The following is a 26,161-nucleotide window of genomic DNA, read 5'->3' as shown; positions in this document are numbered from 1 at the left end:
CCTGATGTTGGGGCTCAACAAACACAGCTTGACAAGTTCTTCATGGTTCTTACTCTTATTGGCCTTCGTCCGGATCTTGAGCCTATCCGCGATCAGATTCTTGGTAGTTCATCAGTTCCGTCCTTGGATGATGTGTTTGCTCGCCTCCTCCGTATCTCCTCCACTCAGACTTTGCCATTTGATAGCTCTTCAGATTCTTCTGTGTTAGTTTCTCAACTAACTCTCGAGGAGGCCGCAGTGGTACCCGAGGTAGAGGTCAACGTCCTCATTGCACCTATTGCAATAAACTTGGCCACACTCGCGATTGTTGCTATCAGTTACATGGACGACCTCCTCGCACTGCCCATGTGGCCCAGTCCTCTGATTCTCCGCTGCCTCAGCCTCCGAGCTCTTCCGCATCTCAGGCTTCTGTTGCCTCTGTTGCCCAGCCTGGTAATGCCTCTGCCTGCCTTACTCACACATCTTCTCTTGGACCTTGGATTCTAGATTCTGGAGCTTCTGATCACTTATCTGGTAATAAGGATCTTTTCTCCTCTATTACTACTACCTCTGCTTTACCTACTGTTACCTTAGCTAATGGTTCTCAAACTGTGGCTAAAGGTATTGTTTGGCCCTTCCTCTGCCTTCTCTACCTCTCACTTCTGTCCTTTATACTCCTGAATGTCCTTTTAATCTTATTTCCATCAGCAAAATCACTTGTACTCTTAATTGCTCTATTACCTTTTCTGATAAATTTGTGACCTTGCAGGACCGGAGTACGGGGAAGACGATTGGCATAGGACGTGAGTCTCAAGGCCTCTATCACCTCACCTCGGATTCATCTCCTACAGTTTGCATTTCCACTGATGCTCCTCTCCTCATTCACAATCGTCTGGGCCACCCTAGTCTCTCCAAGTTCCAGAAGATGGTCCCTCAATTTTCCACTTTATCGTCGCTTCCGTGTGAGTCATGTCAGCTTGGGAAACATACTCGTGTCTCGTTTCCAAAGCGTTTGAATAATCGGGCAAAGTCTCCTTTTGAACTTGTCCACACTGATGTTTGGGGTCCTTGTCGGACTGCGTCTACTTTAGGATTTCAGTATTTTGTCACTTTCATTGATGACTATTCTCGATGTACTTGGTTATTTTTAATGAAAAATCGAGCTGAGTTATTCTCTATTTTCCAGAAATTTTATGCTGAAATCCAAACCCAGTTCAATATTTCTATTCGTGTGTTACGCAGTGACAATGCCAGGGAATATTTTTCAGCCCCATTTACTTCGTTTATGTCTCATCATGGGATTCTTCATCAGTCTTCTTGTGCTCATACTCCTCAACAAAATGGGGTGCCTGAACGCAAGAATCGACATCTTGTTGAGACAGCTCGTACTCTCCTCCTCCATAGTAATGTTCCTTTTCGTTTTTGGGGGGACGCTGTTCTTACCGCTTGTTATTTGATTAATCGTATGCCCTCCTTTGTCTTACATGATCAGATTCCTCACTCCCTTCTCTTCCCTGACCAACCACTTTATTTCCTTCCTCCTCATGTCTTTGGTTGTACTTGCTTTGTTCATATTCTCACTCCTGGACAGGACAAGCTTTCCGCCAAAGCCATGAAGTGTCTCTTCTTGGGATACTCCAGACTTCAGAAGGGTTATCGTTGTTATTCCCTTGAGACTCATCGATACTTTATCTCCGCTGATGTCACCTTCTTTGAGGACTCACCATTCTTTTCCACCACTTCTGAGTCTCTTCCTGTTTCTGAAGTCTTGCCTATTCCCATTGTCTCCCCACCTGATGCTATGCTTCCTCGACCACTTCAGGTTTATCATCGTCGCCCTCGTGTCGTTGCTCCTCTCCCTTTTGCTGAGGCACCTGCTGACTCACTTCCTATCCCTTTGGCTTCACCTACCCCGGCTCTGCTTTCTCCTAATGACTTACCCATTGCTGTTTGGAAAGGTACTCGCTCTACTCGTAATCCTCATCCCATTTACAATTTTTTGAGTTATCATCGATTATCTTCACCCTATTCTGCTTTTGTTTCTGCTATATCCTCTGTTTCTCTTCCAAAGAGCACCTATGAAGCTCTTTCCCATCCAGGCTGGCGACAGGCAATGGTGGATGAAATGGCTGCTCTGCACTCTAATGACACTTGGGATCTTGTTGTTTTACCCTCGGGTAAATCTACCGTTGGCTGTCGTTGGGTCTACGCAGTTAAGGTTGGTCCTGATGGTCAGGTTGATCGCCTTAAGGCCCGCTTAGTTGCTAAAGGCTATACTCAGGTTTATGGTTCTGATTATGGTGACACATTCTCTCCGGTTGCCAGATTGCTTCTGTCCGTCTGCTTCTCTCCATGGCTGCCATGTGTTCTTGGCCTCTTTATCAATTGGATATTAAAAATGCCTTCCTTCATGGTGATCTTGCCGAGGAAGTTTATATGGAGCAACCTCCTGGTTTTGTTGCTCAGGGGGAGTCTGGTTTAGTATGCAGGTTACGCTGTTCTCTATATGGCTTGAAACAATCTCCTCGAGCATGGTTTGGCCGTTTTAGTTCTGTTGTTCAAGAGTTTGGCATGCTTCGCAGTACAGCAGACCATTCAGTTTTCTATCATCATAACTCTTTGGGGCAGTGTATTTATCTGGTTGTTTATGTGGACGACATCGTCATTACAGGCAGTGATCAGGATGGTATTCAGAAACTAAAGCAACACCTTTTTACCCACTTTTAGACCAAAGACTTGGGGAAACTCAAGTATTTCTTGGGAATTGAGATAGCTCAATCCAGTTCTGCTGTTATCCTTTCCGAAAGGAAGTATGCTTTAGACATCCTGGAAGAAACCGGTATGTTAGACTGTAAACCGGTAGACACACCTATGGATCCGAATGTCAAACTTGTACCAGGACAGGGGGAGCCTTTAGGAGACCCCGGGAGATATCGACGGCTCGTAGGTAAATTGAACTATCTCACCATTACTCGTCCAGACATTTCTTTTCCTGTGAGTGTTGTTAGTCAATTCCTACAGTCACCATGTGATAGCCATTGGGATGCTGTAATCCGCATTCTTCGATATATCAAAAGTACACCAAGCCAAGGTGTGTTGTACGAGAACAGAGGTCATACTCAGGTTGTTGGTTACACAGATGCAGATTGGGCTGGCTCACCCACAGATAGACGTTCCACTTCAGGGTACTGTGTTTTTATTGGAGGTAATCTAATATCTTGGAAGAGTAAGAAACAAGATGTAGTGGCCAGATCTAGCGCTGAAACCGAGTATCGAGCTATGGCTTTGGCATCATGTGAACTCATATGGTTGAGACATCTTCTTCGAGAGTTGAGATTTGGAAAGGATGAACAGATGAAACTCATATGTGATAACCAGGCCGCATTACATATTGCATCCAATCCAGTCTTTCATGAAAGGACCAAACATATTGAAGTTGACTGTCATTTCATTAGAGAGAAGATCGCATCAGGATGTGTTGCTACAAGTTTTGTTAATTCAAATGATCAACTAGCTGACATCTTCACTAAATCTCTCAGAGGTCCTAGGATTAAATATATTTGTAACAAGCTTGGTGCATATGACGTATATGCTCCAGCTTGAGGGGGAGTGTTGAATATAATGTATTTATAGTGTATAACTTTTCCTTGTTAATATAGGACACATATATGGTAGGACACATGTATGGTAGTTAGGACTCTTAGCCTTGTATATATATATATTACTCAATTGTAAGTAGATTATTACATTAATGAGAATTAAAGTCTTTCTTCTTTCTCTCTCTCTCAACAAGAACTTTTGAGTGTCCCATGTGGATTTTTTTCTCTCCGCATAATATCTGGAATTTTATCTATGATTTTAATGAAAAGACATAATCTACATTTCTTAATTTCACTTTCTGCAATGACTATGATTTTTTGCATTCCATTTTGTTTTCTGGTAGTGTATTCTTTGAGGAAACAACAACATCTATCAAGGTTAACTCATTCTTCAGAAGGGAACATTACAAGGGAAATTAGTGCAATGTGAGATTAGGATGGCCATTTGATTGATGTGTTTCTATAATCATTTGGGAAAGGTTGATATCCTGATGTTCTATGCAAACTTTTGGTATGATATGCATATGTTTTTTGAGGGGAATGCCTATAAGAAACCAATTATCTCCAATTTGACCACACAAAATCTTATTTTTGATTATGAATTTCGTAGATGATTTAAGTTTTAATTTATTTTCCTTATTTTTCCTTGTATGCTACTTATAGACTTCTGCATTGCCCTTTTCCATTTAACACAAACTGTTTATTGTTTAAAATAAAAATCGTTATTCTATTAGTATATTTATTGATGATTTCTAATTGCATAATTTAAAAGGTTTCGGCTTGCGTGCACACATGTGTGTGCTTGCTGATGTTGACAAATGTATCAATTCTTGAATGAAAGGCTCAAAAGTTGGCATAATCAAAGGAACAAGATGGTAAATAAACATACAAGATGCTAAGAAATATACTCATAAAAAATATGAAGTATGAGTGACAAGGATGCCTTGTTTTCCCTCGTAGATTCCTTTCTTTGTGAATTTATTTCCATTTCTTGCTAAAGAAAATCAAAATTCAATAGTAACATGAACATTGAACGTGAAGTGAATTTGATGCATAAAGTGATATTGATGGATGACTTCTGTTGCTCTCGATCTAACACGTACATGATAATAAGTTGAAGAATAGCGTTTCACGGGAATAATATTCTTTCATTGAGATTATTCTTTTATAGAGTTTACAGCATATACAAATTCTTCAAATTAGGAAACTAAATCACTGATTAAAAGGAAAGAATAACTCCTAACAATTACTTTCCTAAAAATACAAAGATTGACAACTAATAAATAATTTATAACTATTTCCCTAAGAATGAGAATGGAAATAGCAGGGCTAAAATTGTTCTATTTTATCAGAAACACTTCCCCCCGCCCCAGCTGGAACAAACAACAGTCAAACATGAAGGAGTAAGAATTTGGAATCCTTGGAATTGCTTGCCTCATGGAAGGATTGCCTTCCTGATTGTCAAGAATCAAGAAGTCCATGGCAGTAGCGTTTGTGTTTTGAATCTTGTTTGGAAAAGATGATTCGAAATCAGTCGGTTGTGGTGGAGAGAAAGGTTTTCCAGGTGAAGTCTGAAGTTTGCAATGGAGGAACGTGGATTTCAATAATAGAGAGAAGTCGAGGTTTTGTGGTTTCTTTAGGTTTTGGAGAGGAGGAGATGGGTTGGTTAGTGGAGCAGTTAGAGAAAGCTGTGGATTTAGAGGCTTCCAGGGGTTTCATTCGAAAAATGAGGGGCAAGACAAGGACTCATCTGATGGAGATATGTTTTAATAGCAGAAGGAGATATATGAAAATCATAGAATACGTTGCAAAGAGAAAACCTTTGGTTTTAGTTGTTCCAAGAGGTGTTAATGGCTGTGGGTGGGAAAATCTTAGGAAGGTGATTGTGTCAGCCCAAGAGTTCTCTGTTCAAGCTGAAAGAGATTCGAAGGAGAAGCAAAAAAAGCCTCAAGAGAACAAAGGAATGTACAGAGGTGAGAGGTCCTATGCTGATGTGGTTGCAGAGAAAGGAACTAGGAATGGTGCAGAGATGCCAGTTGGAAAATGGGCAAGAGCTGTAGTTTATGAAAGCAAAGGAAAAATACGAGACTGGTGTGAGGTTGGAAAAGCTATAGCGAGAAGGGTGGGGATGAAAGGAATGGTGTCTGTAACACCCATTTCTACTTACAAAGGGTGTTTTTTTGTGGAATCTGCAAGGAAAGCTCAGTGGATTCAAGATCAAGGGAGCTTCACAGCGAGAGGAGAGGTTATTGCTCTGAGGAGATGGTCGCCAAAAGAGAACTCAATCGTTAATGGAAAATTTAAACGGGGGTGGTTGGAACTAAGAGGTCTCCCTTTCCACCTGTGGGATGACGTGCAGTTGAGACACATTTTGCAGCAGTGGGGAAGGGTAACAAAGGTGGCGAGAAAATCTTTGAAGCTTGTTGATTTGACGAAGGTAACATTGTGGGTGGAGATGTTTCCAAATGTCGTGCTTCCAGCGCTATTAGAGGTAGAAGATGGAGATTGGACATACATGGTTGCAGTTACAGTCACCGGAGAAGACGACGGAGAAGACTCTATCAGGTTTGAGTCGAATCGCAGCAAGGACGAGCTGAGGTCAGCTGGGGGTTGCGTATTTCAGAAGCCACAGAACGTTGAGGGGCTACGAGCTATTGACAGGACCAATGAGTGCCATAGTTGGATGTCTCGTCATCGTTCCCATTTTAGGTCTTCAGATTCAAAATCGGCTAAGGGGGAGAAAGGAAAGGGAAGGTGGACGTTGGGCCCAATGGCGGGAAGTAACATCGGGCCAACACCAGACGCCTTTGAAGCCCGTTCTGATCGGGCCCAATTTGGGGCGAAAGATTTTAGGCCCCTAGCGGGTCCAGCCCAGAAAGGATCCCCTAATGGTGGCCCAGATGTATCTTCGTCTTCAAAGCTCCGAAGACCAGGGTTCATTGCAAGGAATAAAATGCCGAAAGGTCTTCTTCAAGTGTCGTCAAAGCCGAAAGGATCCTCAGTCGCCGGAAGGCGCAAAACAAGAAGTGGGCCGCCGAGATTTGAGGAGGCGTCTTCTACCCCGAAGCGAAACTTAGAAGGAGGTGGCTCACTGGAGACAAATCGAGACGCTTCTCGGGGCAAATCTCACTCTAGAAAGAGCGATCTCTCCACTGGTTTTAAAACATCCAAAGTTTCTACCGGCGAGACAGAGGGAGAAGAGGGGATTCTGCAATGCAATTTGTTCAATGAGGTGCGTACTCCTTTCTCAGTTGTATCTGAGCGAGATCTTCCTCTGTTTGGGGCTTTTGAGCCAAATTTTATTCCCGAAACCTCTGTCTCTTTGGTTCACCCTTCTCGTTGTCAGTCTTTTTCTTCGATTCCGTTGGAGTCAAGCTACGCCGTTCAGCGTGGTTCCATTTTTATCTCTCCTATGGTGAATTACAACCATCGTGGTGGTGCGTCCTGTTTGGAAGGTGTGGTGGTTCCCCTAGAAACCTCTAACCGAAAATTTAAAGACCGGCCTCTCCTGAGGGAAACTCTCAGTAACCCTGAGGTGCGTGGTGTCTCAGGTGAGGCTTCGTTCCCAGTGCTAGAACCTTCCACCCTCCCGTTGGAAGGTTTTCAGGTTGAGGGGCTTACGCCTCGGAAGATGGTCAAGGTTCAGTCGGTTCTGGAGAGTTTGAGGGTTAGAATTGTCAGGGATAATGGAAAAGGTGTGGAAGGAGAGAACAAGAGTGCTCTCTCTGTGGACAAGGTTTATTCCAAAGAAAGAAGAAAAATGACTCTGGAACTCAAGGAGAGGATTAGTTCTGGGTGTGGGTTGTGTCGGGTTGTTTTTGTTTTCATGAAGATCTTAAGTTGGAATACAAGAGGTTTAGGATCTAGGAAGAAAAGGAGGACTGTGAGAAGGTTTTTAAGTACTCAAAACCCAGATGTGGTGATGCTTCAGGAAACAAAGCGTGAAATTTGGGATAGGAGGTTTGTGAGTAGTGTTTGGAAAGGTAAAAGTCTGGATTGGGTTGCTCTTCCTGCTTGTGGGGCGTCGGGGGGGATTGTGATCTTGTGGGATTCAATCAAGTTCAAGTGTTCAGAGAAGGTGTTAGGATCTTTCTCTGTTACTGTAAAATTGAACTCTGATGAGGAAGGGTTTTTTTGGTTAACCTCAGTGTATGGCCTGAATAAGGCAGTGTGGAGGAAGGACTTTTGGCTGGAGCTTCAAGACCTGCATGGTCTGACTTTCCCAAGGTGGTGCGTAGGAGGGGATTTTAATGTGATCAGGAGGATATCTGAGAAGATGGGTGACTCTAGGTTAACAGTCAACATGAGGTGTTTTGACGAGTTTATAAGGGAAAGTGGTTTGTTGGATCCCCCTCTTAGGAATGCGGCTTTTACATGGTCAAACATGCAAGTCGATCCTATTTGCAAGAGGTTAGATAGGTTTTTGTTCTCTTCTGAGTGGGATTCTTTTTTCTCTCAAAGTATTCAAGAGGCCCTTCCTAGATGGACCTCTGACCATACCCCAATTTGTTTGGAAACCAATCCTTTAAAATGGGGGCCGGCTCCTTTTAGGTTTGAGAATATGTGGTTGCTCCATCCTGAGTTTAAAGAGAAGTTTAGAGATTGGTGGCAAGAGTGTACGGTTGAAGGTTGGGAAGGTCACAAGTTTATGAGGAAACTAAAGTTTATTAAATCAAAGTTGAAAGAGTGGAATATAGTGGTCTTTGGAGATTTAAGAGAGAGGAAAAACCACATTCTTACGGACTTAGGCAGAATTGATCGAATTGAACAAGAAGGGAATTTAAATCTTGATCTGGTTTCGGAAAGGACCTTAAGAAGGAAGGAGCTAGAGGATTTGTTATTGAAGGAAGAGGTACAATGGAGACAAAAATCTAGGGTTAAGTGGATTAAAGAAGGGGATTGCAACTCAAAGTTTTTTCACAGAGTGACCACTGGAAGAAGAAACAGGAAGTTCATAAAGTCTTTGATTTCTGAGAGGGGGGAGACTTTAAATGACATTGAGATTATTTCTAAGGAGATTGTAAATTTCTTTGGGAATCTCTATTCCAAACCCGAAGGTGACTCTTGGAAGATTGAAGGGATTGATTGGGCCCCTATTGCTGAAGAGAGTGCAATTTGGTTGGATAGACCGTTTTCTGAAGAGGAGGTTGAATGGCAGTTTTCCAATTGAATAAGGAAAAGGCCCTGGCCCTGATGGCTTTACTATAGCAGTTTATCAAGAGTGTTGGGATGTGATAAAAGAGGATCTTATGAGGGTGTTTTTTGAGTTCCACACTAAGGGGGTAATAAATCAAAGTACAAATGCGACATTCATTGCTATGGTGCCTAAGAAAAGCCAAACTTTTAAAATCTCAGATTATAGGCCTATTAGTTTGGTTACAAGTTTATATAAGATAATTGTTAAGGTCTTATCAGGGCGTTTACGCAAAGTTCTACATGAAACAATCTTTGGCTCTCAAGGAGCCTTTGTGGAAGGGAGACAAATTTTGGATGCTGTATTGATAGCCAATGAAGTGGTGGATGAGAAAAGAAGGTCAGGGGAGGAAGGGGTAGTCTTCAAAATTGATTTTGAGAAGGCCTATGATCATGTGGATTGGGGCTTTTTAGATCATGTGCTTCAAAGGAAGGGGTTCAGCCAGAAATGGAGATCTTGGATGAGGGGCTGTTTATCTTCTTCTAGTTTTGCTATCCTAGTTAATGGGAATGCAAAGGGTTGGGTTAAGGCCTCTAGAGGTTTGAGACAGGGAGATCCTCTTTCTCCTTTCCTTTTTACTCTAGTAACAGATGTTCTAAGTAGGTTGATGATTAGAGCTGAGGAAACTGGGATAACTGAGGGTTTCCTTGTGGAAAGGGATAAGACTAGAGTGTCCTTGTTACAGTTTGCTGATGATACCATATTTTTCTCTAAAGCCTCTTTGGACCTTCTTCAAAACCTTAAGATTATCCTTTTGGTTTTTGGGCAAGTAACTGGTTTAAAAATCAACTTAGAAAAAAGCACCATTTCAGGTATTAACACTAGGCAGGAGGTGTTGCCTAGTTTGGCTTTGGTTTTGGAGTGCAGAGTGTCAGAGTGGCCTTTGTCTTATTTAGGCCTTCCTTTGGGAGGGAACCCAAAGACAATAGGCTTTTGGGATCCAATGGTTGAGAGAATTTCGAGGAGGCTGGATGGGTGGAAAAAGGCCTATTTGTCTTTGGGAGGGAGGATTACTTTAATTCAATCTTGTCTGTCTCACATCCCTAGCTACTTCCTCTCCCTCTTTAAAATCCCTCTATCTATAGCTTCAAAGATTGAGAAGATGCAAAGGGATTTTCTTTGGTCTGGGGCCGGGGAAGGGAAGAAAGATCACCTAATCAGATGGGAGGTTGTTAGTAGACCAAAGGAGATGGGAGGTTTGGGCTTTGGGAAGACTTCTATGAGAAATTTTGCCCTCTTAGGGAAATGGCTTTGAAGGTTCCCTAGAGAAAGGAGCGGTCTTTGGCATAAGGTTATTGCGAGTATATATGGGACACATCCTAATGGATGGGATGCCAACATGGTGGTTAGATGGTCTCACAGATGTCCTTGGAAGGCTATTGCTCAAGTTTTCCAGGAGTTCTCCCCTTTTGTCCGCCTAGTGGTGGGCAATGGGGAGAGAATTCGGTTTTGGGAAGATCTTTGGTGGGGAAACCAAACTTTGTGTTCTCAATTTGCTGATCTCTACAGAGTTATTTCTGTGAAAAATCTCACTGTCTCAAATGTCTTGGCAATTCCTTACCATTGTCTTGGAATTTTAACTTTCGCCGCAATCTAACGGATTCAGAAATTGATCTCCTTTAGAGATTAATGTGCTCCCTTAATTCTGTGCTTCTTTCCCCTTCTTCATCAGACTCAAGAGCGTGGTCTTTGTCTTCGTCAGGCTCGTTTTCAGTGAAATTTTTTTTTTATGCCTTGTCAAAAGTTTCAAATCCTTTAATGTTCCTTCCGGCCAAGTTTTTATGGAGCTCAAAAGTCCCTTCAAAGGTTAAGGCCCTCGCTTGGTTAGTAGCACATGGGAAGGTAAACACTAATGACAAGTTGCAATTGAGAAGACCCTACAAAGCCCTCTGTCCTCAATGGTGCATTCTTTGCAAAGGAAATGGAGAGTCGATTGACCACCTTTTTCTTTATTGTCCCGTTACCATTGGACTTTGGCACAGGTTGTTCAATCTAGTAGGTTTGATTTGGGTCCCTCCAAGGAGCCTTGAGGACATGTTGGTTATTTCTTTTAAAGGCTTGGGGAACTCATTAAGAGGCAAGACACTTTGGCAAATTGCTTGCCTTACTTTGATTTGGATGGTGTGGGAAGAAAGAAACAATAGGATCTTTGAGGATAAAGGGAGAACGGAAGAGATGGTTTGGGATTTGATCCGGTTTTATTCTTCTCTATGGGCTTCTTGTACTGAAGCTTTTAGAGGAGTTCCTCTAAGCATTCTACAACTCAATTGGATTGGGGCTTGCGTTTCGTAACCGAATCAAGGTACTTCTTAATTTCTTATTATTTATCAGAGGAGTAATACATATATATATATATACAATTGAGAGACCTGATTAGGAAGGTATTATCCCTAAGGAAACAACCACATTATGGTATGTACAGATATATACAGCTAACACTCCCCCTTAAGCTGGAGCATAGATGTTGATCATGCCCAGCTTGTTACAAAAGTATTCAACTCGAATTCTATTTAGAGCTTTTGTAAAAATATCCCCAAGTTGCTCTCCAGTCTTCACATAGCCAGTAGAGATTAGATTTTCCTCAATCTTTTCACGAATGAAGTGACAATCGACTTCAATGTGTTTGGTTCTTTCATGATAGACTGGGTTCGCAGCAATATGAAGAGCGGCTTGATTGTCACACCAAAGCTTTGCTGGCATTGTGCACTTCATTCCCACTTCACATAAGAGTTGATGTATCCATATGATTTCACAAGTAGCCTATGCCATGGCCCTATACTCAGATTCTGCACTCGAACGGGATACAACACTCTGCTTCTTACTTTTCCAAGCCACTAGATTCCCGCCGAAGAACACACAATAACCTGTAGTGGATCTTCCATCAAACTTAAAACCTGCCCAATCCGCATCAGAAAAACACTCAATACGAGTGTGTCCCTGACTACTATATAGTATGCCTAGACCAGGAGCCTTCTTTAGATAGCACAAAATCTGCTCTAAAGCCGCCCAATGCTTTATTGTAGGCGCAGATGTGAACTGACTAACAACACTTACTGCATATGCAATATCTGGTCGCGTCACGGTGAGATAATTTAGCTTCCCAACCACTCTCCGATACCTTTCAGGGTTGTAGAAGGGATCTCCATCATGTGGCATAAGTTGTACATTAGGCACCATCGGGGTAGTACATGGCTTTGCTTCTATCTTACCGGTCTCTTTAAGCAGATCAAACACATACTTCCTCTGTGATAAGAACATCCCTTTCTTGCTCCTTGATACTTCTATTCCCAGGAAATACTTCAGTTCACCCAAGTCCTTTGTATGAAACTTGGAATGCATGAATGTCTTAAGATCAGAGATTCCTGCATGATCATTTCCTGTAATAACTATATCATCGACATAGACCACAAGAAGTATGATACCAGCAACTGTTTTCTTGTAGAAAACGGAGTGATCTTTCTCACTCTTGTTCATGCCAAATGCTTGAATCTCCTTACTGAATTTTCCAAACCAAGCACGGGGACTCTGCTTCAATCCATAGAGAGCTTTTTTCAGACAACAAACCTTCCCATACTCCCCCTGAGCAACAAACCCAGGAGGTTGCTCCAGATAGACCTCTTCCTCTAGATCACCATGAAGAAAAGCATTCTTGATGTCTAACTGATGTATCATCCACTGTTGGGAAGCAGCAATAGAAATAAATAGTCGAACTGAATTGAGTTTGGCAACAGGAGAGAAAGTATCAGAATAGTCTACTCCATATGTCTGAGCATATCCTCTAGCTACAAGTCTGGCTTTCAGTCGTGCCACAGAGCCATCAGGATTAACTTTTACCGCAAAGACCCACTTGCAGCCAACAACTTTCTTTCCTGGAGGCAAATCAACAAGTTTCCATGTATGATTATCCTCCAATGCACAGATTTCTTCAAGCATTGCATTCTTCTACCCAGGATGATTCAGCGCCTCTGTAACAGTTTTAGGTACTGAAATAGAATCTATAGAGGCTACAAGGACACTTGAGGAAGATGACAGGTGATCATAAGACACAAAGTTAGCAATGGAATAGATAGATTTGCAGTGTCGTTTACCTTTTCGAAGGCTAATAGGAAGGTCGAGATCACTGGAAGGATCAGATGACGAAGGAGCTGGTGCAGGACATGTATCTGTTGTCACTGGGCGCCAAGAGTACACCTGGACAATGGGTGGTTTGTCTGGAGCAGGAGGAATATTAACAACAGGACCCAAATGAGCAAGAGACGCATCATAATCAACCACACTTGATTGTCCAGCAATTGGTCTTGAATGAACCACTTGATACACGAGCCATTCTTCATCCTCCTCACTTGCAGAACTTGTGGGTGAAGAGAAGAAGGATGTGTCTTCGGAAAACACAACATCCGTTGAAATTAGATACTTATTGAGATCAGGCGAGAAACATCTATAGCCCTTTTGCAGTCTTGAGTACCCCAAGAAAACACACCGTAACGCCTTAGGATCAAGTTTAGTAACAAAAGGCCTTGTATCTCTAACATAGCATGTACATCCAAAAATTCTTGGTTCAAGGGGAAAAGGTGATTTCTGTGGATGTATTACTTTGTACGGAATATCACCTTTAAGCACTACAGTGGGCATACGGTTGATCAGAAAGCAAGCTGTGGAAACGGTATCAACCCAAAACTGTTTCGGAACCTTCATCTGGAACATGAGTGCACGAGCTGTCTCAAGTAAATGCCTGTTTTTTCTTTCAGCAACCCCATTTTGAGAAGGAGTATCAACACAAGATGTTTGATGAAGAATCCCATGGTGACTCATGTAATTCTGAAATGAGTTAGACACATATTCTTTTCCATTATCGCTTCTTAATATTTTCACAGACACATCATATTGGGTTTTAATCTCAGCAGAGAAAGCACAAAAATGGGAAAACACTTCTGAACGATTCTTCATAAAATAAATCCAAGTCATTCGAGAAAAATCATCCACAAAGGTAACAAAATATCGAAACCCAGTTTGAGAAGTAACAGGGCACGGACCCCAAACATCAGAATGTACTAACTCAAACAAAGACTCAGCCCGTTTATTAATCCTTGGGCCTAAAGAACTACGATGATGCTTCGCAAAATGACACGACTCACAATCTAATGAAGGTAAAGTATCAAACTGAGGACATAATTTCTTCAACACCGATAGAGAAGGATGTCCTAACCGACAATGAGCTTCAACAGGAGAGGCAGTACTGACACATGCAACTGGTCGAGGTACCCACTCGTCAAGAATATAGAGCCCATCAGATACATGTCCTTTACCAAATGTCCGTTTCGTCATAAGATCCTGAAACACACAATGATCAGGGAAAATGAGACACTACAATTCAGATTTTTGGTAAGTTTACTGACAGAGATTAGGTTAAAGGCCAAATTTGGTAAGTTTAACACAGACGATAACGTAATAGAAGATGTTGGTTTCACAGTCCCAGACCCTTTAATCTCATAGGTAGAACCATCAGCAACAGTAACAGGGGGAGCAGAATGTGTTCTGAAGGTAGAGAAAGTTTTATGATTACCTGTCATATGATCTGTGGCACCTGAATCAATTATCCATTTGTTTGAGGAGGAGACAAGACATGTTTTACCTGACTCTGCCAGAGTACTAACAGGAGTAGATGCTTTCAGTGCGTCTTGATACTGTGAATATTTGGCAAACTCTTCTGCTGTCATAGTGACGATCTTGTCTAAGGAGTCTGAAAATGTAGCAGTATCAGATGTAGCAACATTGGCAGTTTGAATTCTCCAATTTCGATTTTGCAATTTCCTACAGTTTCTCTTGGTATGGCCAGCCTCATGGCAGTAAAAACACACAATAGTACTTGAATCATTGCCACGATTTTCGAATGCCCTGTTTCCGCCCCTATTATTCACCCTTCTTGTATTTTCTGCATTTCCTCCTTTGGCAACAAGAACATTGGTGTGCTGAGAAGATGAGACATTCTCAGTTCGTAGAACTCTACTGAAAACTTCCTGAAGGGAACCAATGTCAGAACCAGAAAGAATCTGAGATTTGGCAGTCTCAAACTCAGATGGGAGACCGGATAAGAAGCTCATAACAACCATCCGTTCCCGTTGAGCCTGTTGTACTCTAACATCCGGACTGAAAGGCATAAGTGCATTCAATTCCTCATATACCTTCTTGAAGTCCATAAAATATGCAGTGAGGGATTTAGTTCCCTTTTCAGGACAATGGAAGGCATTCCATACATCATACATCCGAGAGACATTTCCTTTTCCAGAGTACAGAAAATCAAGATAATCCATTAGCTCTTTAACAAATTCACAATGGCTCAGCAAACTAACAATATCACTATTAATAAAGTTTTTCATCTGCAGAAATAACCGTGCATCATCTTGCAACCAAAGTTTTCTAGTGATATCAGTAGGAGGTTCCTCAGTCAAGTGATCATCTTTAGCAACACTTCTCAGATAAATTTTGATAGTCTTGCTCCATTCAATGTAATTAGACCCATTTAATTTGTGTTCAGTTATTTTTGACACAATGGGCACTATATCAGCAACAGAATTCTTATTCTCTTCCATGATAATAAAATTCAATCTCCAAAGTAATCAGCCCAGACCAGAAATTACAATTCACCACACAGCAAGAAGAAAGAGACAAGTACCTCTCTTACATGAAGGCGTCAAAAGCGTCAAAGCTTGCGTCAAAAGCAACTATAAAACCCCTTGAAAAAATGGATTGCTGTCGTGGCTGCCAAGGTGGGCGGAAGGAGAATCACAACCGTCGGTTTTCGGCGACTGTGATGTACAGGGAACAGTCGGCCAGATTCGGAGCAAAGTGCGAATCTAGGGTTGCGGCGGAGCAGGAGGAACGCCGGTGATCAGCGTCGAAGAGAAGGCGTGAGAGGGTGTCGGGATCTGAGACCAGGGTTCGAATCCTGGAAGAAGAAATTAAGAGAGCAGTGAGGATTGATTTGCGCTAAACTCGTGATGGCTGGGTCTCATCACCAACGTCTGATGTATCGGACGACAATACGCGCATCTGAGAAGAAGGCGTCTCAGGAAGGTGGATCGAGGGGCAGGGTGGATCGAGGGGCAAGGTTCCGGCGATGGTGACAAATCTGACCAATCTCCGTCGATGCGTCCCAATGGCAGAATCTCAACACCATCCACAAATCTCTCTCTTTCTTTCTCGAGGATTGCAACGATGACTCGCGGTAACCAGAGAGATCGGGATCGGGAAAGGGTTCAGTCACGGAACCCCAAGGGCAGAATCTCAAAGAACAATGGAGGAGCGAGATCACCTTGGCCAGAGAACGGGATTGCGACACCCACGCAACTGATCGAAGGTCAACAGAAGCTGCTACGCTCCTCCACGCGCCTGCGCGTGAGTTGATGCGTCCTGCTTCTCACGCGTTCAGCTTCAGGTCGCCGGACTTCGGGTACCGGCCGATCTTGACACCTCCCAGAATTTGAGCCAATGGCTCTGATACCATGTAACCGAATCAAGGTACTTCTTAATTTCTTATTATTTATCAGAGGAGTAATACATATATATATATACAATTGAGAGACCTGATTAGGAAGGTATTATCCCTAAGGAAACAACCACATTATGGTATGTACAGATATATACAGCTAACACGTTTCAAGAGTTTGAAGATTGATGGGGTTTCTTTTGTTTTTAGTGTTTTTGTTGGGTGTTTTTCCTTGTTGTGTAGGAAGGACCTCTCATCCTTCCCTTGGTTTTTTTTCTCTTTCTATTGTCTTTTTTCTCCCCTGTATTTGTTCTTTTATTAATATAATCTTTTTCGTTTCTGATAAAAAAAAAATAATAATAATTTATAACTTTACAAAGTTATTTCTTTCCATATCAGTTTCGGTTTTCCAACACTCCCCCTCAAGCTGGATTAAAGATATCTTCCATAGCCAGCTTGCCAACTAGAAAATCGAATTGCCTCTTGTGTAGTCCTTTGGTGAAGACATCAGCCACTTGTTCCTCAGTAGAGATATAGGTCATACAGACCAATCCGTTGTCTATCTTCTCTTTAATGAAATGCTTGTCCACTTCCACATGTTTGGTGTGGTCATGGAGAACCGGATTGTGAGCTACTGAAATTGCTGCCTTGTTGTCACAATACAACTTCATAAGAGATGAACCTGTCATCTTTAACTCTTTCGGTAATCTTCTTATCCACATAATCTCACAAATACCATGAGCTACAGCTCTAAATTCAGCCTCGGCACTACTTCTAGCAACCACGTTCTGTTTTTTACTTCGTCACGTAACCAAGTTGCCACCTACAAATGAACAGTACCCAGAGGTGGACCTTCGATCCACTATGCTTCCAGCCCAGTCTGCATCGGTGTAGGTTTCAATTTGTAGGTGTCCTCGTGACTTGAACAGAAGACTTCTACCTGGTGTCCCATTTAGATACTTTAGAATCCTGTAAACAACTTCCAAATGCTCTGGTCCAGGCGCATACATAAACTGACTAACCATACTCACTGAGAATGCTATGTCAGGGCGTGTATGGGATAGGTAAATCGATCTCCCAACAAGTCTCTGATAACGATCCCGGTCCTTCACATTCTTGGCTTTTGTAGGTTGCAGTTTTACATTCAGCTCTATAGGTATTTCAGCAGGCTTACATCCTAACATACCCGTCTCATCAAGAAGATCAAGAACATACTTCCGTTGATTTACAAAGATACCTTCTTTGGACCTAGCAAACTCCATCCCAAGAAAGTATTTTAATGCCCCCAAGTCCTTAATCTCAAATTCCTCAACAAGTTTCCCTTTCAGCTTCTCTAGTTCATTGCAATCATCCCCAGTAAACACAATATCGTCAACATACACAATTAAGATGACTACTTTACCTTCATTTGAATGTTTGTAGAACATCGTGTGATCAACTTGACTTTGAGTATATCCATAATGCTTTATTACTTTGCCAAAGCGCTCAAACCAAGCTCTAGGCGACTGCTTAAGTCCGTATAAGGACTTCTTCAATTTGCACACTTTCCCAACTCCAAAACTTTCTTCAAAACTTGGTGGAGGACTCATGAACACTTCCTCCTCTAGGTCTCCATTAAGAAAGACATTTTTAACATCCAATTGGTGTAAGGGCCAATTGGAATTTACTGCAAGGGACAACAAAACTTTAATCGAGTTTATTTTAGCTACGAGGGCGAAAGTCTTTTGGTAGTCTATCCCATAGGTTTGAGTAAAACCCTTTGCCACAAGTTTGGCTTTGTATCTCTCAACACTTCCATCTGCTTTACTCTTTATTGTAAACACCCATTTGCACCCTACAACTTTTTTTTCCCTTGGTAAATCTACAACCTCCCAAGTGCCATTCTTTTTTAAGGCATTCATTTCCTCAAACACTGCCAATTTTCAACTCGGTTCATCTAGTGCTTCTTGAATATTTCTAGGTACCACAAGTTTTGAAATATTTGTAGTGAATGCTCTATAGTTGTCAGAAAGGTTACTATAGGAGATATATTTGGCAATGGGATGTTTAGTGCAGGCTCGGGTTCCCTTTTTAAGAGCAATAGGGAGATCAAGGTCAAGGTCCTGTGCAGGAACAATTGGGGATAATCCTAAACCGGGTTCGAGTGCAGATATTTCTGGACTTGGACCAAAGTGTGATGGTAAACTTAGATCAGTAACAGAAGAAGAAGAAACATGTATATGAGTAGGAATAGAAGGAGGGTTACCTGAGACATTTAGAGAGCCATTGCCCAGGGCTTTCGGTTGACCATGTGCTGGGATGATCGACTGGTCTTTACTTCTTTTAGGGACTTTTTTCCTTGAATGAACCACAGGCTCAAGATTGTTTCTATTTTTTTTCATTCGTAGTATTTCTTCTTCTGACAGACCAATTTTAGATTCAGATTCAGTAGGCTTAGTTTCCTTATTTTCTTTTTCAAGAGAGATATCAAGAATTACACTAGGCAAAGGTTCAACAATTTCCCAAAAATTTGGTTCCACTAATTTCTCTCCCTGAAGTAAATTTTTGGTAAAATATGGGACATTTTCCATAAAGGAAACATCCATAGTTGTGTAAAAACGTTTTGTAAGGGGATTAAAACATTTGTAACCCTTTTTATTAGGAGTATATCCTACAAAAACACATTTTTCTGCTCTTGGGTCTAACTTATATTTTGACCTTTTTGGAATGTGTACATATGCAGTGCAACCAAATATTTTCAAGGGTAATTCAAAATTAATTCGAGATTCTGGAAATACCTTTTTCAAGCACTCCAAAGGAGTGGTATACTGCAAAATTTTTGTAGGCATCCTGTTGATTAGATATGAAACAGTTAGTATGGCATCCTCCCATAAGTATTTTGGAATATTCATGTAAAACATCATAGCCCGTGCTACTTCTAACAAGTGTTTATTTTTACGTTTAGCTATTCCATTCTGTTCAGGGGTATCAGAACACGAGGATTGATGTAAAATTCCTTTCTCGTTTGAAAAGGTTTCCAAAACTTTATTAAAGTACTCAGTCCCATTATCAGATCTCAAAATACTGATTTTTGTTTGAAATTGGTTTTCAATCATTCTGTAAAATTCTTTAAAAATCGTTTCGACTTCATATTTTTCCCTCATTAAATATACCCAACAAAGACGTGTATGGTCGTCTATAAAGGTCACAAACCATTTTTTTCCTGAAATTGTGGTTACTTTTGAAGGTCCCAAACATCACTGTGAAAAAGATAAAATGGTTTTGATACATAGTAGGGTTTTGGAATGTAAGTTTTTTGTTGGCTCTTTGCCAATAAACAACTTTCACATTGAAATGATAAATGATCAACCTTTTGAAATAACATTGGAAATAAATGTTTTAAATAAGAGAAATTAGGATGGCCTAATCTGCAATGCCAAACCATTATTTGATCATGAACAGAAAGAGAACTAATACTACTTAGTCCTTGAGCAATTTTATTACTAGGTAAATTATCCTCGAAATAATAGAGACCATTGATCATCCTAGCATTGTCAATCGTCTTCCCCGAGCTCTGGTCCTGAAAAATACAATGGGATTCATAGAAGATAACACAACAATTAGAATCTCTAGATAATTTGCTAACAGACAAGAGATTACAAGTAAGTTTAGGAACATGGAGAACAGATTTAAGATCTATTCCTTCAGAGATTTTTATTAGACTTTTTCCTGTAATAGGTAAGAAATTACCATCAGCTATCCGAACCTTTTTATTTCCAGGACACGGTGAATAGGATTCAAACATGTTTGAGGAATTCGTCATGTGGTCGGATGCTTCAGAATCGATTATCCATGAAGTAGATTTAAAACGACAAGATAGAGCATATAATTCATTACCTGTGTGTGCCAAAGAAACACTAGAAGTACCGGATGTCAAGTTGGATTTTAGCTGTGCAAGAAGATACTCCATTTGCTTAGTGGTGAAGGGGCTGGTCTCAGCCTCATTAGCAGTAGGAATAATGGCTTGGCTTGGTTTGTCACCTGTTTTTCCTTTCCAATTTGCAAGTTTTCCATGGATTTTCCAACAGTTCTCACGAGTATGGCGAGGTTTGTTGCAAAAATCACACCAAACCCGTGGTCTTTCATCTGATCTGCGCTGAAACGCAGTAGCTTTATTATAGCCTCCACCCGTGGTAACCAAGGCTGAACCTTCAATAGCAACTCCAGGTCCCTTCTTGCCTAGCATCACATTCCTCCGACTCTCTTCTCTTCTAACTTCTGAAAAAACTTCACCGATTGAAGGCAAGGGTTGTCTTCCAATGATTCTCCCCTTTACCTCATCAAACTCGACATTAAGGCCAGCCAAGAACTTGAAGATCCAATTGTCTTCCATGGTCTTTTTATGATGAAGTCCATCCTCGGCAGATTTCCACTCATAGGTGTTGAAGAGGTCAAGGTCTTGCCAGATCCGCTTCAAGGAGTTGAAGTACTTTGTGACGTTGTCCTCCCCTTGTTGTATCTCACCAAGTTTGAGAGTTAATTCAAAGATCTGTGATTGATTCCCTAAATCAGAATACATCTGATTTACATTCTCCCAAAGCTCTTGTGCTGTTGGATAGCACATGTAATTAGAGCTTATGTCTTCTTCCATAGAATTCACAAGCCATGTCATCACCATGGAATTCTTAGCATCCCATATAGCATAGTTCGGATCATCCACTGCAGGAGCCTTCTTTTCACCTGTCAGGTAGCCCATCTTTCCACGTCCTCTGATGCACATCCGAACTGATTGAGACCATCTTAGAAAGTTGCCACCATTCAAGCGAATCGTGGCGATTTGGATAGAGTGAGATTTCGAGGTGGTAGGACTGATTTTTGAAGAATCAGTGATGATGGGATTGTTCAGAGAAGGTTGAGGAACAGTAGTGGACTCGTTTGAAATATCCGACATGGTTTCAGAGAACAGGGATTGAAAGAGAGGAAGAAGGAGGATTTCGACAAGCAAATTGCTAGCTCTGATACCAAGTTGAAGAATAGCGTTTCACGGGAATAATATTCTTTCATTGAGATTATTCTTTTATAGAGTTTACAGCATATACAAATCCTTCAAATTAGGAAACTAAATCACTAATTAAAAGGAAAGAATAACTCCTAACAATTACTTTCCTAAAAATACAAAGATTGACAACTAATAAATAACTCCTAATAATTACTTTCCCAAAAATACAAAGATTGACAACTAATAAATAATTTACAGCTTTATAAAGTTATTTCTTTCCATATGAGTTTCGGTTTTCCAACATAATAACATACAGACCCATTTTTTCTCTTCATTTATCCTGATTGGTGCTTGATGAAGCTGCTTGAACATCATTTTCTTACTACAGATTCTTTGATCTATTGCGGAATAGGTTGGTTGCATAGCACGATTGGTGCCACAGAAGGGTATACATCTTATTAGACATGCAATATATCGCACATTGGAGCTGGGAGGACAGTTTGTACTTCTTGGTTCTAGCCCAGTACCACATATTCAAGTAATGTTCAACTTGTTCTTTCAATTGTTAAGACCCATGTTATCATTATTTGCATTTGTTGAATAAGGATTACTGAGAAAAATAAAAATCTAAACCTACTTGTTGATTTTAGTAATGGAAATCTAATCCTAGTTCAGTTTCATTTTCTTGCTGAATGGTTGAATTTGATTTTATATGGTTAGTCAATATCAGAACCAAAATATCTTCACAATGGATAGATAAATCCAAACATAGTTCAAATAAGAATTTTTCACTCGATTATTTTTATAGATAGGAACATTCTCACCCCACTTTGAAATTTGATCTTGAAATTCTTAATAGAAACATGTGGAAAAGTATACGAATACAAACATTCTTCTTATTTGAATTCTGTGCAATAGGACTCAAAAGTAACTGGAGCAAGTAACTCGATGGCTGGGGCCATCATTGTGTTGCATGTGAGGTGGTTATTATGACTTGTGCAACATAGTTGTGGGCTCTGAAATAAGGGATATGTTTAATGTTCTTTTTGTAGGTGGAATTTGAGGGTATTGCGAACCATTTTAAAGGTGATGATCACATTCGGTTGATATTAAAGTACGATGAGTCTCTTAGCCATTCTATTTATGCAGCATCAGATATGTTCCTTATCCCGTCTATGTTTGAGCCCTGTGGGCTTACACAGGTAAAGTCTACCATCTTGCCCATAAAATCTTGAACAACTATATCAAATACCATGTAATGTAGAAAGTTGAAGAGGTGACAATATTTTCTTTACAAACCTCAAATGAGAATTTGGATTATATTATAGAAGAAATTTAGGTCATCAAATTGCTTAGATTATGTGGCTTCGGTATAATTGTACCATACACCTTTATATGCACATGGGACGTAAATCCCTAAATAAGTTTATTCCCTTTATGAACTTTTCTCTAGTTGTTCTCTGCAGATGATAGCAATGAGATACGGTTCTATACCCATTGCAAGAAAAACTGGTGGTCTAAATGACAGGTTATTAGTCACTGCCTGAATTGTGTATTATTTTCTCCACTTTGATTTGAGGTTGTTTGTTTAAGAGAATTTTTAATCATAGATTTTGTATTCTCCTTCTGTAGTGTTTTCGATGTTGATGATGATACAATACCTCTCCAGTTTCGAAATGGTTATACATTTTTGAATCCTGATGAGCAGGTAGGTGGTATGAATATGCTATTACTTCATATATCTTATTTCTTTCTTTTTCTGCTTTTTATTCCTTTTCCTTTTGCATTTTTTTTTCCTTTTGGTCCCTCTGACACTGGTGTTTGAGTTATCAATTTCCTGAGCTGGGCTAGCCATAGAACTAGAAATATCACATCTAAATTTTCCTTTTACCCTCATCCAGCATCCTTTAATGTTTGTTTTAACTTTCTTTCTTGCTGCCATCGTTTTGATATTTCCACATGACATGGATATCTTAACAGGGATTAAACGGTGCTTTGGAACGTGCATTTAATCACTATAAGACAAACAAAGAGAGTTGGCAGAAGCTTGTTAAGAAGGACATGAATATAGATTTCAGTTGGGAATCCTCAGCCTTACAGTATGAGGAAATTTATGAGAAATCTGTAGCCAGAGCAAGGGCTGCAAGTCTTGTTTGAGATATTGTTTTTCCATCCCTTGCGCCAAATTGGGTTTCCTAATATGCCCATATTGTGGCATGCTATGCCATTGGTTTTCATGTCAAGTCAGAGCTGAGATGAATCGCTTGGTATTTGAATGCAACTTCGAAGGAGATTATCTGGCTAGTCAGGTACCCCTTACAGCATGGTTAATCCTTAAGTTGGGGCTTCCCAAGAAAGGCTTGACACGTCAGGTTAAGCGAAAGTTTCCCTTCTGTATTCCTGATTTTCTAGGGTTACATTTGATCTCACTATTCACTTATCCATGGAAGCAACCTCTGTTTTGTTGCTGATGTATATAGTGTCCTCATGTTGTTTGTAAGTGATTTTCTTACAGAGTGAGGCCAATGCTCCAGTTATTTTTTGCACACTAATACATGAGTTGTAATTGTAAAGAATGTACCATTTGTATTTATACATTCAATCATATGCGACATTTTAATAAATTATGGAAATTTTAACGTTGATCTGTCGTTTGTTATTTTGGGAATATTTTTTGATCCTCTTTATTGTCTCCAACTGTGATTTCCAGAATATTTCAAACTTCTTGTTTATTGCATTTGCCTGGGAAATGGCTCTTCAATATTTTTGTAGATACCAGAGAAGCTCTATATCATATCTGTTGGAAGAAAGTTTCGGGTTACATTCTAAGATGTCCAAGAATGTGGATTTGATTTCTTCACTGACAAGGCCCATGGCCGATAGATTTTTTTATTATTATTTTCAGTAGCAAGAAGTTCAGTTATAAAACTCCTAGAAATTGCTCCCTACTTGGGCATCACAGCCCACTTCCAACAGTTATACCTTTATGCCATTTCTAGATTTACGTGAATCATCCGTTTTATTGAATGGATCCTTGGCTTAGTATTTACAGTTATGTTGGGATCTTGCTTTAAGGGTTCAGGATGGCTGAAGCTCTGTGATTGAGATGGGTCAGGAGGGTTAGTTAAGTCACTTTTCATGTTATGGTTTACAGCTACTAGATCGGAAAACGGAAAGCAACTGGAATATACTAAGTATTAGCACACAAAATTCAGAATGAAATCTCCATTAATTAGACAGATTTACATCACAAGCAACCGACTGTGTAAGCCAACTCCCTCTTTTCACACTCACTTTCCGGGAACAAAGTTTGTGGCATATGCCCAGGCGTTGTTGTTGACTGGGTCGGCAAGGTGGTCAGCAAGGTTTTCCAAGGGCCCCTTTCCGGTCACGATGGCCTGAACGAAGAACCCGAACATGGAGAACATGGCCAGTCTCCCATTCTTGATCTCCTTCACCTTCAGCTCAGCGAAAGCCTCTGGGTCATCAGCAAGCCCCAATGGGTCGAAGCTGCCACCGGGGTACAGTGGGTCGGTCACCTCACCAAGTGGCCCACCAGCAATGCGGTAGCCCTCAACGGCTCCCATCAAGATAACTTGACAGGCCCAGATGGCCAAAATGCTTTGAGCATGGATCAAGCTGGGGTTGCCCAAGTAGTCAAGTCCACCCTCGCTGAAGATCTGTGCACCAGCCTTGAACCACACGGCTTCACCGAACTTGACTCCATTCCTGGACAGCAGCTCTGGGAAGACGCAGCCAAGGGCTCCGAGCATGGCCCATCGGCAGTGGATCACCTCAAGCTCACGGTTCTTGGCGAAGGTCTCGGGGTCAGCTGAGAGGCCAGCGGTGTCCCAGCCGTAGTCACCGGGGAATTCTCCAGTGAGGTAGGATGGGGGATCGCCGGAGAGTGGGCCCAAGTACAAGACACGGTCAGGGCCGTACCACGGGCTGCCGGAGGGAGCCTTGAAGCCAGTTTTCCTCATGCTGACCCGTCCTCCACCGAGAATTTGGGAGGCATTGGGGCCAAGCTTCACGGCGGTGCCGGCCAATGATGGGGAGGAGAGAGCCATGGTGGAGGCAGCCATTTGTTGAGTGAGAAAGTAGGTGAATGAAGTTGGATGAGTGATGGAGGTTGGCAGCCCTGGAAGAAGTTATATAGGAGGTGAGTGGGAAGGAATACTTATCCTTTGATATCTGAATCTGAAACGCTATTGGGGGTCGAAGATTTTGGTATTTGTTTGTACCTGCCCAACTGGCGCTCTCTAATCCACCAACTCCTTAGATTCTTTCATACGTTCCGACCAACCAGGGTGAGCCACGCATAGCTTTCGGATTACTCCCATCTTGAAGGATTTAAATATCAGGGATGTTTGTCGTCATAATAGTTTTTGAGATTTCCAATGATTTTCCATTTATTCCGTAGTAGCAGTAATAAATCACACTTCGTACCTGCCCACCTGCCACTTTCTAATCCACAAATAAAATTTAAGGCATTGTTTAGTAACTAAAAACAAAATTTAGGTCTGTACAGTAGTTATTTTTAACAACAATTTTTTATTTTTTAAAATAAAGATTTGAAAAATACGTTTAGTAATAAATTGTTTTTTTACTTTCAGTTATTAAAAATAAAAATATAATATTTTTAAAAATATATTTTAATTATTTTTTGTTATTTTTACTTATTTTTTAAAAATAATTATATAAATATATAGAATGATTAAAAAAATATTTTAAAAACATATTTAAAAATATTTTAGATTTCAGACAAACTTTTATTATACAAAATATTAAATAACAATTTTAAAAAAATTACTCTGACAAATTATTTTTCAAATTTTTTTTTTTAAAACAGTTACCAAATCCTTAGTTTTTTAACTCAAAAAACTATGTCTAAACTTTTGATTGAAAACAATTTTTTGATAATT

At 40.7% G+C, this 26,161-nt stretch overlaps 2 protein-coding genes, 1 long non-coding RNA gene and 1 pseudogene across 4 annotated transcripts in view; 2 read left to right on the top strand and 2 right to left on the bottom strand.

Annotated features, from left to right (window-relative positions):
- Nucleotides 1–23,883, top strand: part of LOC117923817 (probable starch synthase 4, chloroplastic/amyloplastic) — a 62,116-nt gene extending 38,233 nt beyond the window's left edge. Inside the window, exons 12-16 of one of the 2 annotated variants that reach the window (XM_034842286.1) lie at nucleotides 21,649–21,774; nucleotides 22,289–22,438; nucleotides 22,703–22,764; nucleotides 22,869–22,944; nucleotides 23,217–23,883. In XM_034842286.1, the coding sequence (XP_034698177.1) occupies nucleotides 21,649–21,774; nucleotides 22,289–22,438; nucleotides 22,703–22,764; nucleotides 22,869–22,944; nucleotides 23,217–23,393 (591 nt within the window). In that variant the 3' untranslated portion in view covers nucleotides 23,394–23,883. Of the gene's footprint in view, nucleotides 1–21,624; nucleotides 21,775–22,288; nucleotides 22,439–22,702; nucleotides 22,765–22,868; nucleotides 22,945–23,216 lie in introns of those variants that run through there. The other variant, XM_034842287.1, reaches the window with a different exon arrangement.
- Nucleotides 13,691–14,417, bottom strand: LOC117923819. Its single transcript, XR_004652688.1, has 2 exons — nucleotides 14,336–14,417; nucleotides 13,691–14,103 (listed from the first exon to the last, which is right to left on the bottom strand). It is a non-coding gene; the product is annotated as an uncharacterized LOC117923819 (long non-coding RNA).
- On the top strand, nucleotides 15,738–15,840 carry LOC117924426 (annotated as a pseudogene).
- Nucleotides 23,884–24,433: 550 nt separating the features above from the next.
- On the bottom strand, nucleotides 24,434–25,366 carry LOC117923818 (chlorophyll a-b binding protein of LHCII type 1). Its single transcript, XM_034842288.1, has one exon. The coding sequence runs from the start codon at nucleotides 25,319–25,321 to the stop codon at nucleotides 24,527–24,529; it is 795 nt and encodes a 264-aa protein (XP_034698179.1). The 5' UTR covers nucleotides 25,322–25,366; the 3' UTR covers nucleotides 24,434–24,526.
- Between the last annotated feature and the right edge of the window lie 795 nt (nucleotides 25,367–26,161).

This window comes from Vitis riparia, chromosome 10 (genome assembly GCF_004353265.1).
Source record: "Vitis riparia cultivar Riparia Gloire de Montpellier isolate 1030 chromosome 10, EGFV_Vit.rip_1.0, whole genome shotgun sequence".
NCBI classification, from domain to species: domain Eukaryota; kingdom Viridiplantae; phylum Streptophyta; class Magnoliopsida; order Vitales; family Vitaceae; genus Vitis; species Vitis riparia.
The sequence above is the reverse complement of the archived record's forward strand: the minus strand, read 5'-3'. Positions and strand labels throughout refer to the sequence as shown.